At 42.5% G+C, this 19,871-nt stretch overlaps 1 protein-coding gene across 3 annotated transcripts in view; it reads left to right on the top strand.

Annotated features, from left to right (window-relative positions):
- The first annotated feature begins 907 nt into the window (after nucleotides 1–907).
- LOC111152988 (ring finger and WD repeat domain 3) overlaps nucleotides 908–19,871 on the top strand; it is a 45,223-nt gene continuing 26,259 nt past the window's right edge. The window contains exons 1-3 of one of the 3 annotated variants that reach the window (XM_022511780.1): nucleotides 908–979; nucleotides 6,670–7,195; nucleotides 16,658–16,860. In XM_022511780.1, coding sequence (XP_022367488.1) covers nucleotides 6,672–7,195; nucleotides 16,658–16,860 — 727 coding nt within the window. In that variant the 5' untranslated portion in view covers nucleotides 908–979; nucleotides 6,670–6,671. Of the gene's footprint in view, nucleotides 980–1,321; nucleotides 1,512–6,468; nucleotides 7,196–16,657; nucleotides 16,861–19,871 lie in introns of those variants that run through there. The other 2 variants (XM_022511781.1, XM_022511779.1) reach the window with 2 other exon arrangements.

Raw genomic sequence — 19,871 nt, 5'->3', positions numbered from 1 at the left:
CTGGATAGAGACAATTTTTCTTTTTTGTTTCTCTGCATCCTCCAATTTTTCTGTATTGAACATGCAGGATTTATATAATACAGATGACTTTCACTCTATTCCATAACATACTTGTTTGTTTACAAAAGAAAGTTTCGTTTCTCCTATTAGCCAAGCTTTGGCTCAGTAGCACGTCCCTTAGATGGCAGGAAAAGAAAAAGTACAAATGCTAACAGTGACTTTGGGAAGAGGTTCAGAGGAGAAAATATTTGGATTACCCAGGACTTTCAATTATTTATGCCATCAGTTCCACTGAAAATTGACAGCTGAGTAAATAAAATGTTGGCAATGTGCCATCTCTGCCTGAGGTTTAGATTTTCTAGGTTTTCCTCCAAAAGTGAGATGTCGACTTTCAGTGAGATTCTTCAAAAATGTTTGCTGTCAAGTAATGTGACGATAGTTATAGTAGTAGCAGGCAATTTATCGCAATAGTTTGGGATTGAAGAGATGTTGTAGGCAAGTTCTTTTGAGGTTCTTCAACCTCAGCGGAGGATGTATAGGAACGCAATCGTCCCACGCCTCAGGCTCCGTAATGTTCCGAGAGATCTTTTTCGTGCAACTTTCTCCCGCCAGAAAGTTCAAATAAAGAGCGGTGAAACGCGGGTTTTGTTTTTCTCCTTGTGGGCTGGGCACGAGGTGACTGGCAAAGGTTTCTACCAATTGTACGAGTCCTCCTTGTGTGGTCCCGCCCAGTCAGTGTACGAAGGGTCAGCCAGTGAGAGAGCCGCTTTTTCAATCAGGGAGACCAAAATAAGAAGAAGCCAGGGTACTGGCCGCTGTCTAGGACCGCTGGCCAATAGGAGCAGGCCGCGCCCGCAACTCAGGCGGGCCGCTTGAGCTGCTCAGGAAGTGACTGTTGGCCCGCGACTGTGGGAGTTCTTCCAGAAAACGGCCGCGAGCGTGGCGACTTTGCGAGCCCACGGCGTCCTCCCGGCCCCAGGTAAGGCGGGCGCTTCCTCTGCGCAGGCCTTGGGCATCTGGCTTGGGGATAACTAACTTCCCGGGCTTGATCCCTGGCTGCGGGGCCTGGGGACACCCCACAAGGGGAGTTGCGGGCGGGCACGGAATCTGGCCGCCTGAGGAGGTTCGACCGCAAGGGGTTGCCCCAACGTCCGGCCTGAGGCGCCCGAACCCGGGCTCTTTCGGTCTTGCTGGGCGCGGGCGGCGGAGGTGGGGGCGAGGGGCGGTGGCGAAGGCCGTAGCCGAGTTCGCCCGGGGCGACTCTCCCGAGATCCCAGCTTCCAGCTCTTCAAGTGCAAATAGTAGCGCCCTCCCGCTGAGCGCCATCGTTGAGGAACCTAATGTTTACGTTCTTAACCGGCTTTATCTAGCAGCGGCGCTGTGACGTAAATACTTCATTATCCCGGTTTTGGAAGGGAACAAGTTGCACCGAGAGGGGATTTGAACCGACGTCGGCTCGACTCGGTGCTGCGGCCCCTCATCCTGGTGATTGGCGGCCGTCGTCCCTCCTGGTGCGGACCTTAATCTAAGTAACAAAGCTTGGAAAGAGGACAAGGGGGAGGTTAACGTTTGAGGCGCCCACTCTGGTGTCACACGGAGAAGATAGCGTTTGTATGGCACGCCGAGGTCAAGGACAAGGCTACTCCAGGCTTGGGGTGCCCAGCCAACAGTTTTTTTTTTGTTTGTTTGTTTTGTTTTGTTTTTTTTTTAGCTCGGATCACTCCTGGCTAGCCCAGGGGCTGGAGGATATGTACTTACTTCCCCGGGTGGGTCCGAAAGCTCCTCTCTAGACCGCGCTGTTGCACAGAACTAACTTTCTGCCAGGATGAAAATGTTCTCTCTCTCCGGGATCTCTGTCTTTATCCGGTGTTGCTATGTTCCTAGATGTTGGGGGGTGGTTGGTTGGCTGGTTGTTTTAGTTTTGGCTTCTTTTCTGGGTGTATGATGGATAATTCTGTAGGTACTCAAGCATCTGCTGTGCACTTGTTGCTGTGGAGGATGCCGAGATGATTCGGTCGCATTTGGCTGTCTGCCTTACTGTTCTAATCAGAACTGACCCATGACGGGAAGAAATTTCCTTTCTAGTATTTAACCATATGAAAAGTACAGAGAATGATTTAAAAAAGAGAGAGACCTATGCACTCACCGTCTAGATCTAACAAATCTTGGCCTTGACTTTTTGCTATAATTATAATTAAAAAGAAATAAAAGTGTGTGTATGTATGTATGTGTGTGTGTAGTTCAAGCCCCACGTGGATCTGAACTCCTCCTACAAAAATTTGGTATTTTTCATGCCCAGGCTTGTTTCGTACTATTATTGTATGATTTAGAAGTTCAGATAGTAACACGGTTTTGCATGTTAAGTGTCCTGAAAATGGAATTATAGCGGATTCCTTTATAACCTGCTTTTTTCTGTTTGATGTAATTTTGAAGAAAGTTTACTGTGTTGGAGTTCTTAATGGGAAGTGAGCTTATGGTGAAGTCTTTTTGTTTGACTTTCTTCTCCACTTTCTTGAGTTCTATTTCTGGTAGTTCAGTTAAATATCCTGGCTTGACATTTTAATTTTATTATTGTCCTTCTTTTTTTTTCTAAAGATTTTTATTTATTAGAGATCACAAGTAGACAGAGAAGCAGGCAGAGAGAGAGAGGAGGAAGCAGGCTCCCTGCTGAGCAGAGAGCCCGATGTGGGGCTTGATTCCAGGACCCTGGGATCCTGACCTGAGCCGAAGGCAGAGGCTTTAACCCACTGAGCCACCCAGGCGCCCCTATTATTGCCATTTTTTACTCTCTTTTAGTTCTGTTTTCTGGAAGAGTTTCTCGACTTTATCTTCTAACTCTTTTTTTTTGTTTGTTTGTTTTAAAGATTTTATTTATCCATTTGACAGAGAGAGAGATCACAAGTAGGCAGAGAGGCAGGCAGAGAGAGAGAGAGAGAAGCAGGCTCCCCGCTGAGCAGAGAGCCCGATGTGGGGCTCAATCCCAGGACCCTGAGATCATGACCTGAGCCGAAGGCAGAGGCTTAACCCACTGAGCCACCCAGGCGTCCCTTCTCTTTTTTTTTAAAGATTTTATTTATTTGACAGAGTGTGAGTGTGCGAATGTGCACGTGCGACCGCACACACGGCGGCAGCAGCAGGCAGAGGGAGAGGGAGAAGCAGACTCCCCTAGATCATGACCAGAGCTGAAGGCAGATGCTAAACTGACAGAGCCACCCCGGCACCCCTCTTCCAATCCTTCTATTAAATATTTTATTTTGGCTATCATTTTTCATTTCCAAGAGCTTTCTTGTTTTCTAATTTGTCCTTTTCATCCCCTCAGCACCCCCTAGCATTCTTTTCCTATAAGTTTGAGGGAGTTTGTAGGGGGTTGTTTTTTGTTGTTGTTGTTTTGTTTGTTTGTTTGTTTTCAGTTTTTCTTGCATTGTTTTCCCTTCTTCCCTTCTAGTTGCTTCTGCTTGTCTGCTTTGGTCTCTCATGCTGGAGGGTTTGCTCAAGTGTCAGTTGATCCTTGGCTATTTGTTTTTAAGGAGGACCCCTCTTTCCCCCAGAAAGTAGGTTGGAACCTCTGTATGAGTGACTGAACCATATCAACCAGTTGGCTTTTACTGTTAATTAGATTGGACAGAGACTCCCGCCATTTTATTGGGGATTCACAACATCAGTATTTATAGATCTTTTATTCTTGAGCTGGTTTTCTCTAGTAAACAGTCCTCTGATCTCCTGCCTTAGGTAGAGAATGTGTATAAACCGGAATATTGTGTCCTGGATTTGTGCAGAGGAAAAAGCTGGGGAGAAGAGCTGGAAGGTCTCACACTGTTCCATGTGTAGACTTGCATTTAACTCCTTATTTCCGCTGCTGTGCTATACCCATGCTGGCGTTAAGCCTGTCTGGCACAAACCACCAATTTTCTACAGCATCCGCAGAGGAGGTGTTTGTTTGGCTGGCTTTTGTTTACTTGAGACAGGCTTTCAACCAGGCCTCTCTTTGAGCGCCATCTTTCAGCACTGTCCTCTGGTGCCCAGTTTCTGCAGTCCCCTCAGTGGGAATCAGCTTGCTTCTCGGGAGCATATGGTCCCCTCTCTCTGCAGCCACTTGGGTTTGATCTTTTTAGCTCTACTAAGAAGCTACCTGTTCCAGTAAAAATTGCCTATCTCATACCCTGCTTGAATTTGTCTTGTAATATTTCTTCTCTTAAATGCCTTTGGGGATATGTGTCCTGCTCATGGGTTTTCAGGAATGAATAGAGAAAGATAAGTGTGCTTCACCCACCATGTTCATCCGAACTCCCTGTATTGACTCGGCCCACTCCAGTCTGGCCTCCTCGCCCATCACTTTGGAGATACGGCTCTGTTCTAGGCTTTGCGTCATTTCCATATTGTTAAATGTAGTGATCACTCTTCTGTACTAGACACACAACCATTCCATTCTTGAAACATCCTTCCAAGACCCCTTGCTCTCCCAGGTTTCCACCTCCTTCACAGTCTTCGTTCCGGGTACTCTTCTATTAACTCTTGGCCTTTTATAATATATGTTTCAGCTTTGAGTCCTTGACCTACTTTTCTTCTGTCTCTGTTCCATAAGTAATTTAATCTTTCCTGTGATTTTAAGTCTCATGTCTTTGCGTGGGGTTCTTAAAGTTGTCTGCTACTTTCCACCTCCTGCTACTACTCTGGCCCAAGCCTCTGACCACCGGTTTATACCCTCACAAGGAGCCTGTGAACTGGTTGGCTTGCTGACAGTCTTGCTGCCCCTGCACTCCATTCCTGACGCGCAAGAAACTCCTTCCTGGGGGCACCTGGGTGGCTCAGTGGGTTAAGGCCTCTGCCTTTGGCTCAGGACATGATCCCAGGGTCCTGGGATCGAGCCCCTCATCAGGCTCTCTGCTCGGGGGAGCATGCTTCCCCCTCTCTTTCTGCCTGCCTCTCTGCCTGCTTGTGATCTCTCTCTCTCTCTCTCTCTCTCTCTGTCAAATAAATAAATAAATAATCTTTAAAAACAATTAAAAAAAAGGAGCACCGTTTTATTTTATTTTAAATATTTATTTATTTGAGAGACAGGAAGAGTGAGAGAGCGTGCCCAGAGGGAGAAGCAGACTCCCCACTGGGCAGGGTGCTCGGATCATGACCTGAGCTGAAAGCAGATGCTTAACTGACTGAGCCACCCAGGCGTCCCAAAGAGAGCACTACTTTAGATACTCTTCCAAAAAGAGTGAAAAATGGGGCACCTGGGTGGCTCAGTGGGTTGGGCCTCTGCCTTCAGCTCAGGTCATGATCTCAGGGTCCAGGGATCAAGCCCCGAATCGGGCTCTCTGTACAGTGGGGAGCCTGCTTCCCTCTCTCTCAGCCTGCCTCTCTGCCAAATAAATAAAATCTTTAAAAAAAAAAAAAAAAAAGGAGTGAAAATTGAGCCCAGGCACTAAGGATTAAAAGAAGGCGGCCATATGAAGAGCCAAGGAAGAGTTTCAGAAAGAAATCGGTACAGAGGTCCCCTGATGAGCATGGGTTTGGTGCGACTGAGAAACAGGGTGGATGCCAGGAGCACAGGAAGAGCGGAAGTATGGGACAAGGCTGAGGAGGCAGAACGCTAACATGAAAGGCTTCAGGAAGGAGTTTCTTTTCTTTTTTTTTTTTTTTAAGATTTTTATTTATTTGACAGACAGAGATAACAAGTAGGCAGGGAGACAGGCAGAGAGAGTGGGTGGAAGCAGGCTCCCTGCTGAGCAGAGAGCCCGATGCTGTGGGGCTCGATCCCAGGACCCTGGGATCATGACCTGAGCCGAAGGCAGAGGCTTAACCCACTGAACCACCCAGGTGCTCCTAAAATGGTGCTCCTTGACTCCTACTCCCAAGATCAAATATCACAATGTATAATTTCCACATTTATTTGTTTATTTTCCCATATGCTAGAATGTAAAATTTGTTACACGGTTATCCTGTCATTACCTCTGTGGGGTATCTGCTTCACAGGTGCTTAATAAATATTTCTTGAATGGATTAACATTGTGGAATTAGAGACAAGAAACTATGAAGGGGACATGCCAGGTGCTTGATAAATGTCTGTTAAGTGGCCTAACCAGTAGCATTAGAGATGGGAAACAAAAATACCAGAAGGGACAGAGCAAATAAAGTTTGATCAGCCTTTTTTGGAGAAATTAGGTAAATTTCCATTTTGGGTTAGTATTGAGTTAATTTTGCAAGCGTAAAAACGTCCTTTATTTGTTTATCCTTTGTAACTTGGTGCTGTGAAAGATGAATGTTGTCTGCACCTGCTAAAGTCAAGTATAGCATATATTTTGGTAAATACCTGTACTTGGGTCACGACAAAGAACTGCTAGAGGTCTGGGAGATCACTTTCAGACACAAAAATGATCAATCCCCTTGCTTCATAGGTCTTTCTGTTTTAGAAGATAGTACTATGATGGCAGGCTGTCATGTTTTCAAAGTACAAACTGGAAAACTAGTTTTAAGTATTGCTTTGGAGAAAAAAGTTACTGATTACCAAACACTTCTGACTTAAAGAGAAGATTTTAGTTACTTATTTTAAGATTCTCAGTTTTGCCAAAAATGATCTTAAACAGAAGTTCTGGAAGACTTAGATATGATTGTATCAGCTATGTGGCATGTTTTATCTATTTTTATTGATACTTTTTACATATCTTACTTCTCCAGAGATGGCTCAGGAAGCAATGGAATATCATCTTGATGGGCAATTAGAGCTTCACGTAGCAGAACAGCCTGTTCCTGCTGAAGTTGTCAGTGGCCAAGGGGGGCCACCCCTGCTCCAGCCTCTACCTACCCAAGTGGCCAGCAGCCAAAGGGAGCCACCCCTGCACCAGCCTGCTCTTGATGGAGGGACCAGCAGCCAAGTGGGACTGCACCTGCTCTCACCTGCTACACAGATGTCTGTTGACCTGACAGAGGAAGTAGAGCTGTTGGGAGAAGATCGTGTAGAGAACGTTAATCTGGGGGCTTCAGAGGAACATAGGCAGCAATCTCGTGTTAACCAACCCATCCCGGTGTCATCATTGGATTCAATGAACAGCTTCATCAGTGGGCTGCAGAGACTTCATGGCATGCTGGAATTCCTGAGACCCCCTTCAGACCACAGTGTGGGACCAGTGAGATCAAGGAGGAGTAGGGGGTCTGCCTCACGCAGGTCAAGAACCGCAGGGTCTCAGAGGACAGACAGTGCCAGGTAAAAATATGTTAAAATCTTGGGGTTGGTGCCAGGTGGGGAATCATGAACCCTGGTTATGCCCTTAATGCTGCTGAGGCTTGGCACTATGACTTTTGGCAAGTCGGGTAGCCTTTCTGAACCCCTAATTCCTCACAAGTCAGATGAAAATAAAAGTGCTTGTCTTATTTACTTCAGAGTCACTGAAGGAGTACGTTACACTGATGTGCCTTGAAAACTAGGTGGTAGTTTGTTGGCAGTGGTTTCTGTAGAGGCTGGCTCTTCTTTAAATCATTTGCATATCAAAAAAGTATATATATTCTTTTAACTTAAAAGTCCATACTCCATGTACCCAGTATCCATCGTTAATTGGTACCCCATGTAATGATGCAGTAGACTTTTGGAAGACAAGCAGGCTGGATTTAGAGAAACCTTGTGAAGTAAAATGTGAATTAATTTAGAGCTTGTCTGACTCTGGGTCAGATAATCGTTAAACATTCCACCCCTCCTCACCTGAGAATGTGTTGCAGAGTTGAAAATAATTTTCTTTCATAGTTTTTCATTTGAACTTGCCTTTTGAAGAGCTTAGCTGTCAAGCCTTGACAAGATTACGATAAAAAATAACCACCGGTTATGCCTTGCCTGTTTTTTAACTTCCGCCTGCTTTATTTGCAATATTTTATTTCACATTGGCCTTCTAAATGTTTTCATAATGTCTAAACAGATTGAATACATCATCTTCATTTTATATATGAAGGAAAGTTGGACCCTAAAAAAGGGTTTTGTTCAGGGTCTCATAGCTACAGCGGGGGACAAGGTTGAGTTGGTAGTGAAGCCTGGATCTGACTCATTTCTATCCAGGCAGATAGAGGAAGCTTCAGTCACATCCATTTGTTTCCTTAACATTATGAAAATAATGAGATGATAGAAAAAGCCACAGCTAGGCCATCTATTGACTATATTTTACAAATGAGGAAGCTGATGCAATAATTTGTGTTCTGACTAGGGTAGCTCTGGAATGGGATTCCAGATCCTGGAATTCTGATCCTGGACTCAGCATCCTTTTCCGTGGATTCTGCTGATTACTGTATTGGTGGTGAGGGTGTGTGGCGGGGGGCTGCTGCTGTTCCTGTGGATCTAGTCTCTAGTCTGGCCATTTCTGGATGTGACCTCTCAGGGATGATGTGCTTAGTTTTGTGTTGACAAGAGTTTCAGATGCATGTTAGCCTTATTTTAAGGTGTCATTCCCTCTGATTATGAAAGCTGAGTAATTTTCATCTGTTTGTGTCAGAGGCGAAGGCAGCTTGTAGTGCGGTTTGGGAACCCTTTTTCAGAGTCTGTGGACTGAGTTGAAAGTGATGTCCCCAGGAACTGGCCGACTGCCAGGAGACTTCATAGTATTCCTCAGCCTTGGTTGTTCATATACTTATTCGGGGGAGGGCAGTTGAGGCAGATTTGATTGCTTTCCGTGGGAGACTCTAGTGTTAACCCAACTCCCAGGAGAGTAACACTTAAAAACCAGATGCCAGTTTACAGAGAGAAATAGAAATGCCGCAGAGGGGCATCTGGGTGGCTCAGTGGTTTAGGCCTCTCCCTTCAGCCCAAGTCATGATCTCAGGGTCCTGGGATCAAGCCCCATGTCGGGCTCTCTGCTCCTCCTCTCTCTCTCTCTGCCTACCTCAGCGCCTACTTGTGATCTCTGTCAAGTGAATAAATAAAATCTTTAAAAAAAAAAAAAGAAAGAAAGAAAAGAAATGCCACAGAGACCAAAGTCTCTTGCCGGCACAGTCAGCATGACTCTCCTAAAAGAAATTTACACACAGAAGCTAAACTCTAATCAGAAAACTGCTGGATATATGTAGAATCTGTGCTCAGGGACTGTTATGGAATATAAATGGGAAAGGATTTCACCTGAGCTCTTTGATAATTGTGTTTGTTTCTACAAAGGGAATAAACCTAAAGGGCCAGGGATTGTGCAATTTAGCGGAGAAAGCATGGATTCTGGACACAAATAAATGTGGTATTTAAAACTTTTCCCCCCCGACGGTGCCTGGGTGGCTTAGTGGGTTAAGCCTCTGCCTTCGGTTCAGGTCATGATCTCAGGGTCCTGGGATCGAGCCCCTCATCGGGTTCTCTGCTCGACAGGGAGCCTGCTTCCACCTCTCTCTCTGCCTGCCTCTCTGCCTACTTGTGATCTCGGTGTCAAATAAACAAATAAAATCTTTAAAAAGAAAAAAAAAAAAAAAACTTTTCCCCCTAAATACTGTTAGAAGCAAATACCACACTAAATTCACATAAAAATAGGAGCTTTTCTAGGACTGATTGCTTATTATACCTTCTGAATTTCTTTTCTTTTCTTGGTGAGATTTTATTTATTTATTTATTTGTCAGAGAGAGAGAGCACAAGCAGGCAAAGTGGCAGGCAGAGGCAGAGAGAGAAGCAGGCTCCCTGGTAAGCAAGGAGCCCGATGTGGGACTCGATTCCAGGACCCTGGCATCATGACCTGAGCTGAAGGCAGAGGCTTAACTGACTGAGCCACCCAGGCATCCCATATACCTTCTGAATTTCTTAACATGAATTTGTCATTATGGTGTTTGGCATTTACTCACATGACAGGCTATCTCTGGATCAGGTGTTGAGAGCCTGGGCGAGGATGAGCAGCTTTTGCCTCAGACTCCACTGAGAAGCCAAAGTTGGGGGAAGCTGAGTAATAAGGAATTTTTCCCAACAGGCTTCTCAGCCAAGGTCACAAACTCCTTTCCTGTTTCTTTGTTTGAGGCTGCTTGATTCTGGCTGTTAGTGTTGTTACTCATTCATCAAAAAAAAAATTTTTTTTAAGATTTTATTTATTTATTTGACAGAGAGAGAGCACATGTAGGCAGAGAAGCAGGCAGAGAGGGAGGGGGAAGCAGGCTCCCAGCAGAGCAGAGAGCCCGATGTGGGGCTTTATTCCAGGATTCTGGGATCACGACCTGAGCGGAAGGCAGAGGCTTAACCCACTGAGCCACCCAGGCGCCCCCATCAAATATTTCTAATACTCCGCTGTGTGAGAGACTGAACTTTGCCTTGGAGATACATTGTGAACAGGACAGATCAGGTTCCTGTTCTCGTGGAACTTAATGGAATCTAGGACTACAGAGGGTAAGCAAGGGTCAAGAGCTTATTACACTGGTATTTAATTCAGAGACGATAAGTGCAGGGAAAGAGGAAGATTTCTTGGGTTTCAAGGTTGTACTTCAAAGAGAAACCCCAGCACTGCCTTCTGATGACGGTAGCTCCCCTTTCCTTTGTCCCCATCTGACCTTGGAAATGCCTTTTGCTATATTAAAGCAATGTTAATGAATGGGGTTTTTTGAAAATCACTTAATTTTTTACCAGTTTCTATGCAGAATGCTCAATATGCATGTCAGTAGCCAGCTATTAGCCTAACTTTAGTGTGGATTTCATTTGATTAAAGTGGTCTTAGGAGATACTGTTCTTCTGTGCCTATTCTCATGGTGGCTGTAGCTGCTGTTAGCACACATTTGCCAAAATTAGTTGGTAAACTTGCATGTTAGCATTTTTAAAAAAGAAAACCTGAGTGACATAAAAAATGGTGGAGTGAGGACCTCTAAAAGAACTGGCAAAATTGATCAGAACTAACTTTCAGAACTGTGGAAATTAAGCACATGCTTAAAGCGATTCGGGGAGTGAGTATTTAAAAAATAGCTGAATATCAGAAGAGTAGTAAGCTTCATGGCATTCCCTGTTCCATATCCCTCTTCGGCTCAGCGTAACTGTTTAATCAAGTGCCTGCAGTCACAGTGAAAACCAGCGGCCTGACAGCCACTAGAGGGAGTAGACTGGGATTGGCGCTCCTTCAAAGCTTCATTCCCAGAGAATTCTCTTTCTTTCTTCTGTTTGGTGTTATCCTGGGAGAAGCTGAAAGCCTCTGATATGGGGGCAAACTAAACTAACTAAAAAGCTTAAAAGGAAAAGCTGAGGAATGAGATCTTCATAGGGGTTTTGAAAAGGTCTGACATATCCTTGGAAATCTAGAAGGTGACAGACATGCCTAAGGCTGTGTATGGCTGTGCTCATGCCCAGGAAAGACCTAAGAAGGCACTAATTTCTCAACTCTGGCTGACCTTGAGGTTCTGCACCATCAGGAAGAATTGTCACTTACCTGGCTGATTCCTGAAGGTGTCCCCCCAACATACACATGTAGTCACACACTCTGCAAAGACTAGGAGACTTACCGATCTTGGGCTTTTAAGCAAATCTCTGTCCGGGCATGAACTAGCCCCTAAGCTAACCACGTAGACTTAATGGCTGCATGTAACAAAGAACGCAGAGCTTACAGAATCACTTCAGAAAAGTCACTAAACAAAAAGTAACAAGTATAAGAAATAGCAATAACAACAAACCCTGAAAAGGGGAAAAATCTGATTTCCAGAGTTAACTACATTGTAGGATTTGAAATGTCCAGTTTTCAAGAAAAAATTACAAGATGTGGAAAGAAAATATGGCCCACACATAGGAAAAAAAGAAAAAATAGAAACTACATGAAGAAGCCGAGATGTTGAACTTACCAGACAGACTAAATCTACTTTTTAAAATATATTCAGAGAACTAAAAGTATAAAACAGTGTGTCGGGGCGCCTGGGTGGCTCAGTGGGTTGAAGCATCTGTCTTCAGCTCAGGTCATAATCCCAGGGTCCTGGGATCCAGCCCCACGTTGGCTCTCTGCTCAGCAGGGAGCCTGCTTCCCCCTCTCTCCCTCTGCCTGCCTCTCTGCCTCCTTGTGATTTCTCTGTCAAATAAATAAATAAAAGGTTAGAAAAAAATAAATAAAACAGTGTGTCACCAAATAGACAATTTCAGTAAAGAGATTGAAGTTATAAAAATATACAAAATAGAAATGGTTGAGTTGACAAGTACAATAAATGAAAAAAATCACTAGAGGGCTCATCAAGTTTGAACAGGCAAAAGAAAGAATTGGCTTTGAAGAGTCAAGAAGCAAAAATGAAGATAGGTGAATTGAGGCTATCTGGTCTAGATAATGGGGAAAAATGAAGAGTAATGAACAGAGCCTCAGGACGTGTAGAACATCAAGTATATGCCAACATATGCATAATGGAAGTCCTTGCAGGGGAGGGGAGAGAGAGACAGAAAGGATATTTGAAGAAATGACAAAAACTTGCCAAATTTGATGAAAAACATTAATCTGCAGGAAGCCTAACAAACTCTAAAAAATAAATTCAAAGAGATCCACAGCTACGTGGATCGTAATCATACTGCTAACACCATAGAAAAAGAGAGAATCTTGAAATCAGCAATAAAGAAGTGACTGACTCACCTTGTACAAAGGATATTCAATAAAGTTGACAGCTGATTTATTATCACAAACAATGGGGCCAGAATGCAGTTGAATGACCTGTTCAGAGGTTTGTTTGATTGGGGTTTTTTGTTTGTTTGTTTAGAGAGAGTGCATGTGAAGACAGTATAATTTATACTTTATACATCCAGCATGGAGCCAGATACAGGGCTTGAGATCACAACCTGAGCGAAAATCAAGAGTCAGATGCTTAACTGACTGAGCCACCCAGGCACCCCTATTCAGAGTATTAAAAGGAAAAAACTCAGCTAACAATTCCATGTCAAGCAGAACTATCCCTCAAAAATGAAGGAACGACGAGGCATTCTAGGATTTTAAAAAAAAACAAAAAAACAGAACAAAATTTCTTTAGAGGAAACCTGTCCTATAAGAATTACTAAAGAGGGTCCTTCAAGCCAAAATTAAAGAAACACCCCCCCCAAAAAAAAACACCAGACATAAATAAATTGAATCCATAAAGAGGAATAAAGAGCACTAGCAAAGATAACTACATAGGCAAATATAATAGAAAATACACATGTATTTTTTTTTTTAAGATTTTATTTATTTTTTTGACAGAGATCACAAGTAGGCAGAGAGGCAGGCAGAGAGAGAGGAGGAAGCAGGCTCCCTGCTGAGCAGAGAGCCCTATGCGGGGTTTGATCCCAGGACCCTGGATCATGACCTCTGAGGCAAAGGCAGAGGCTTTAACCCACTGAGCCACCTAGGTACCCCCACATGTATTTTTTATTATAATTTTTTCTTTCTCATTTAGAAAAAGCAGCATAAAGAAACAACTATGGGTCTGAGTTGATGGACATAAAATCATCAGCAAAAGTGGGGAGGGAATAGAAGTATAACTCTTAAGAAGATGTGGTAAAAAGAAACGAGGGAATTAAAATGGTGCACTTGAAAATAACACAAAAGAAGGCAATAATGGAGAAATAAACATTTTTTAAAAGGTTTTTTTAAGTAATCTCTGCACCCTCTTTGAGGTTCCAGCGCATAACCCCAAGATCAGTAGTCCTATACTTTACCGACTGAGCCAGCCAGGCACCCCTAAACATTTCTATAATGAGAATTTGGAATAGACCTTCCTATGCGAACAAAAAAGACATAGGCATATGGAAAACAGCAAAATGGTAGGTAGAAATCCTGCCTTAAATTAAATGCAAGTAGTTTAAACACTCTAATAAAAGGATAGGTCGGCAGCACAGATTTTTTTTTTATCCAACTATATACTGTCTGCATGATACACAATTTAGATTCAAAGGCATTAATAGTTTGAAAGTAAAAGGATGGAATAAACTAGGCCATGCATACAGTAACCACAGGAGAGCAGGGGTTGCTATAGTAATATCAGACAAAATAGACTTTCAGACAAAGATTGTTATAAGAGTCAAGGACATTTTATAATTACAAAAGGGTTAATCCATCTAGAATATGTAATAATTACAAACCTATATATACCTGCAGCAGTGCCCCCAAATACATGAAGCAAAAACTGTCATAATTGATGGGAGAAACAGACAATTCATCAGTAATAGTAGGAGATAGCAGTATCCCGTTTTCAACAATGAGGATAACTAGACAGAATGTCAGGAACCAGAAAACTTGAAAACACTATAAACCTACTAGGCCTAATAGACATCTGAGGGACATTCCACTCAATAGCAGAACATACCTATCTCTCAGGTGCACATGGAACATTTTCCAGGACAGATCATATGTTAGGGCTAACATACAGGTACAGAACAAGGCTCATTAAATTTAAAGTATTGAAATCATACGAAGTCTGTTCTGGACTTAAGTAACAGAAAGAATTTGGGGAAATTCACAAGTCATAACTCCTAAATAACCAGTAGACCAAAGAAGAAATCCCAGGAAAAATTAGGAAATGCTTTGAGATGAATGAAAAGGAAAACATACCAAAACTTACAGGATGCAGCTAAAACAGTGCTTAAAGGGAAATTAATAGTTGTTCAATACCACACTAAAAAAGAAAGTAGCGACACCTGGCTGGCTCAGTCAGTAAAGCACCTGACTCTTTATCTCAGGGTCATGAGTTTGAGCCCCTCACTGGGTGTAGAGATCACATAAAAAAATAAAACTTTTAAATAGAAGAAGAAAGTACTCAAATCAGTAACCTAGTTTAAGGAACTAGAAAAAGAAACGAAAAAAGCCCCAAAATCCAAAATTCAAAGCAAGCGGAAAGAAGGAAATAATGACCGTTAGAGCAGAAATAAATACAACCTAGAAAAGCAAGAGAGAAAACCCAACTAATCCAAAAGTTGATTTTTCTGAAAAATCAACGAAATTGATAAACTTCTAAGTAGACTGACCAAGATATAGAGAGAAGACTCAAAGTAATAAAATCAGGAATGAAAGAACATTACTGTCGGTCTTACAGAAGAAAGCAATATTATAAGGAAATACTGTGAACAGTTTTATACAAGAAATTAGATGACCTAGGTGAAATTGACAAAGAAAAATATGCTTTTAAAGATTTATTTATTTGAGAGAGAGCGAGCACAAACCCACTGAGAGGCAGCGAGAGAAGCAGGCTCTCTGCTGAGCAGGGAGCCTGACACGGGTCTCCATCATGACCAGAGTTGAAGGCAAACACTCACCTCATGCCCGTAAGTTGAGAAATTTCTAAGAAGACACTAGTTTTCAGTATTCTCTCAAAAAGAGAAAGAGAGGCGCCTGGGTGGCTCAGTGGGTTAAGCCTCTGCCTTTGGCTCAGGTCATGATCCCAGGTCCTGGGATCGAGCCCCACATCGGGCTCTCTGCTCATCGGGGAGCCTGCTTCCCCCTCTCTCTCTCTGCCTGCCTCTCTGCCTGCTTGTGATCTCTGTCTGTCAAATAAATAAATAAATAAATCATTTAAAAAAAAGGATTCACAATTGCTGCTTTTCATTGCAATTTATTCACATTTCTTTCTTTCTTTTTCTTTTTCAAACAAATGTGAATCCTCCAACTGTTGAGTTGGATACCAGATAACATTTACTTTGCTCTGTCATCATTTTTTAATTGAAAGCACTGGTTTGCCATAAATTCCAAACTACAAGAAATCAATTTTTTTCTGTGTGAGCGGTCTCTAGCGATGTCTCGGGGGGCATAATATAATGTTATAAAGACAATTATTATTTTTTTAAAGTTTTTTTTTATTTATTTGCTAGAGAGAGAGGTCACAAGCAGGCAGAGAGGCAGGCAGGGAGAGAGGGGGAAGCAGGCTCCCCATTGAGCAGAGAGCCCTACGTGGGGCTCCATCCCAGGACCCTGAGATCATGACCTGAGCCCACTGAGCCACCCAGGTGCCCCTATAAAGACAATTATTAAAACTTAGAAGTAGATCACCTTTCAGTAGTACTTTGTAATTAGTAGCTAGGTAGTATGTTCTAAAGTACAGGACACCTTTTTGGTTTTTAATATTGAAGGTCATTCTGTGCTGGATAGAGGGTGTGGTCAGTTGGCTTAAATGTGAGGGCGGCCGCAAAAGGGTTGTGGGTGTGGTTAACTCTACCAGCCAGCAGCAACTAAAGTGTTAAAATCTGCTCCCAGGTCTTCTCATTCTGAGTTTATTTTTGGATATCATGCTGTGTTTTTAACCTTAATGTGACATTTTTTAAACTTTAAAAGGAAAATGTTTTAAAGTAAGGTAAAGCAGTGGTGACTGAAGCCAAACTTCATATTTACCCCGAAACACGGTGGTCTGCACTGTTGCGACAGCAGAACCCTGTGAGGCTATTTTTGATCAGCAGAGCCCTTTTTCTTCTTGTCCACTGTCTTTCAGCCCCCTAATACCAGTGGAGAAATTGCTGCATTGTGTCCTTTAAAAGATACTGACACATGGCCGAAAGCCAGTAAAGTAGAATTTGCTTTTAGCAAGAGTCAGCCTCCAGTGTGGCTAATGTACTAACTGAGTGGAAAAGAGAATATCCAGGCCAGCCAGCATCTGCCTAAAACTACTATTTCTGCTTCAGTGGTCAAAGCAGCATTTAACGGCCTATAGATGGGTTGAATTGACTAGGATTTACCTTCAGATTACTGTGTAGTTTTCTTGTGATGGTGGGGCATTTGACTGTGCTTGTACTGTACTTCTGTTGTCTTTCTGCATACATAGGTTGAGAGCACCATTGGATGCTTACTTTCAAGTGAGTCGGACCCAGCCTCCTTTGCCAAGGACCTCTCAGGACTCAGAGACCAGGAATCCTGTCTCTGAAGACTTGCAGGTCTCAAGCAGTTCCAGTTCTGACAGTGAGAGCTCCACAGAGGCCGAAGATGTTGTTGTCCAGGCGGAGGAAACTAGAGCTGTCGTTTTAGAAGGTGAGTATTTTATTCGGTTTTGGATTCACGAGGCTGACACCCAGGAAGCTTAGCCTCCAGAAAGCGAGGAACTCTCTATTTGTGTTTTGCTAGTGTCCCTTTCCCTGCCCAAGATGCCAGAGATTCCTACTTTATTTAGTACAGAGCGTTCATGGGCCACAAGCCTTTATAGAGGATTTGCTCGAACTTGAAATTTAATGTGGTTTGTGACCCAGTAAGTTGGTCACTTTATAACAGCATTTTATATTCTCTTATATTTTGTTTGACATCTGAGAAGGAAAAGCCTCTATTATTTAAAAGAAACGCTTTGTAAATTTGGTACCCTGTCTAGTCTGCCACTTTTGACGTCCTAGCATAGTGTTATATATTGTGCAAGTAGGACTTTGTTTAGCAGCCGTGGGCAGAGACCACTAGAGCATATGTCCTGCTTACCCTCTGATACCCCAGACTGTGGTCTTTTCCCAGTTAAAGGAACCAGGGCTTCTTGGAGAAATGGCTTTCCAAACCCGGGATAGGAGATAAACAAGGTGAACCTAGGTCATTTGATGGTGCCAGAAAGTAAAGAAGCCATCTCTCACAGAGTCATCGTGTCTGTAGGCATGGGAGCAGCTTTAAAAAGGACCTCTTGTGGCATAAGATGGGATGATATAAACATCAAAATGAATAATGGATATGTATTCTTGGATTATGGATTGATATGTAGGTTAAAATACATCAAAATTGTGAAAAACCTATAAATTCATAATTAGGTACTTTTTAAAACCTCATTTATCAGCATCCTAAGTTACTAGAGCCCTGACTCATTACTCTGAAAACTGGTAAGTGAAGGATTAAGCATTTATCCTGTATTTTCCTATGTGAACTATATTCAGGAAAACCCAACAGTTGATGAAGGAGGTTTGTTGGTTTTTTGTTGTTGTTGTTAAGACTTTTTTTTTTTTTTTTTTTTAAAGAGTAGTTTAGGGTTCACAACAAAATGGCGAAGGTTCAGAGGTTTCCCAGGGGCATGTCTCCGCACATGCATTGCCTCCTCATGTCAGCACCCATCACCAGAATGGTGATTTGTTACTCAGTATAATCACTCCAAGTCCATAGTCCACCTTACTGTTCACCTCTAGGTTATACATGTTTTCACTGCCCTAAAAATTCTCTTTGCTCTGGCTCTCATTCCTCCCATCTATCATTAGGTAAGTTTTTTTAAATGAAAAATTCCAGCTAATATCAGAGAGGAATGATAAGAAAAAGTCATGATTTCCTGACTCCTAATGAAATTATGTAACTAAGCAAATATCAGCGGGATCCTAAAAACCATTAGGTTGAAAAGTTAATGACATTCCTTTTAATAGAGGGCCCAGGCTAGCAGCACCGGACCTTATACGCATTTTGATGTTTTGCAATCAGAAATACCCGGAGGGGCGCCTGACTGGCTCAGTCACGCGAGCATGCAGCTCCTGACCTCAAGGTTGTAAGTTCGAGCCCCATGTTGGATGTAGAGATGACTTCAAGATAAAATTTAAAAAAGAAAGAAAAATATCCATAGCACTAAGGAAGTACTGTTGCTGCCCCCCAAAAAGCCTGAATTTCTTAAGACTAGATACAATAACCAGGTTGTACAGAGTACAGGAAGTAGAGGAACAAGGTAAATATTACTTGAAAGATGCAGCCTTTCAAATCTAAAATGTGGGACATTCTATAACGGAACATCTAGAAAAAGATCTAAACATACATGGGAATTTAGTATAGGGGATACCTGGGTGGCTCGGTCGGTTAAGCATCTGTCTTCAGCTCAGGTCATGATCCTAGGGTTCTGGGGTCGAGCCGCACGTCTGGCTCCCTGCTCAGTGGGGAGTCTGCTTCTCCCTCGGCCCCTCACCCCATTCATGCACCCTCTTTCTCTCTCTCTCAAATAAAATCTTAGAAAAGAAAATTTAGTACATTGTAAAGGGAATATCTCAGATCAGTGGGGAAAAGATAGACTTCTAAATTAGTACTGTTGTAAAAACTGAATTGCTAACTGGAAAACAGTAAAACTAGATTCATGCCTCATACTAAAAAATAAGGTATTAGTGGATTAGAGACCTTGTGTAAAAAAAGAAACCACGCTAGTATAAGGAGAATAGGTATGCGATAAAACCCAGAAGTAAGGAGTACTTTGAAATTTAGAGGCAATACAAGAAAATTCCATTAGAAAATTCTTTTCCAGTTTATGACAGTGCGCCAGTGTAGCTGCTTTATGATATCACTTACATACAATGGCTAGGAAAGGCAAATCTATAGAGAAAAAGTAGATTAGTGCTTGCCTGTGGCTGCTGGTGCAGATGGGAAATGATTCTAAATTGGCTTGAGAAGTGTTTAGGTCATGATAGAAATGTTTTCAAATTAGATTGTGATGATAGTTGTACAACTCTGTAAATTTACTGTACATAAAAGTTAGTATGAGGAGGCAATCCGTCAAATCCAGGAGGTAGACATTTTACAGGACAGATGACCAGATTTCTCAAACAGATCAAGGACAGAGGTGGTGAATTTTAATTTAGAGCTTGTGTTCATCAACAGACATCATTAGAAGAATGAAATGGGAACCTCTTGACTGGAGAAGACATTCATGATACATGTATTTGGAATAGAGCTTATATCTAGTTTATAGAAATAATTTCTACAGGCTAACAGAAAAATGGGCAGAAGTTTTTAAAAGGTACTGCCAAAGGAGGGTAGCCAAATGGCCACTAAATATATAAAAAAGTCTTCATTAGTCATCAGGGAAATGGAAATTATTAAAACCACAGTGTGGTAACTAATAGGCATCCACCACTAAAGCTAAAATTTAAGACTGACAGTATTAAATTTTGGAGAGAATATAAAGCAGACAGATCACTCTTGCACTGCTGGTGGGAGTATACATTGGTACAGTCATTTAGGTGGTATCTTTACAAACTCATCTGTATGTATAAAGCCTAGGGTCCAGCATTTCTACTTCTATATATGTAACCAAAGAAAGGAATACTGTTCAG

The sequence above is a fragment of the Enhydra lutris genome, unplaced genomic scaffold, assembly GCF_002288905.1.
Source record: "Enhydra lutris kenyoni isolate GAN:26980312 unplaced genomic scaffold, ASM228890v2 scaffoldscaffold30, whole genome shotgun sequence".
Lineage (NCBI taxonomy): Eukaryota > Metazoa > Chordata > Mammalia > Carnivora > Mustelidae > Enhydra > Enhydra lutris.
Note: the sequence above shows the minus strand (reverse complement) of the source record. Positions and strands in the feature narration are given on the sequence as shown.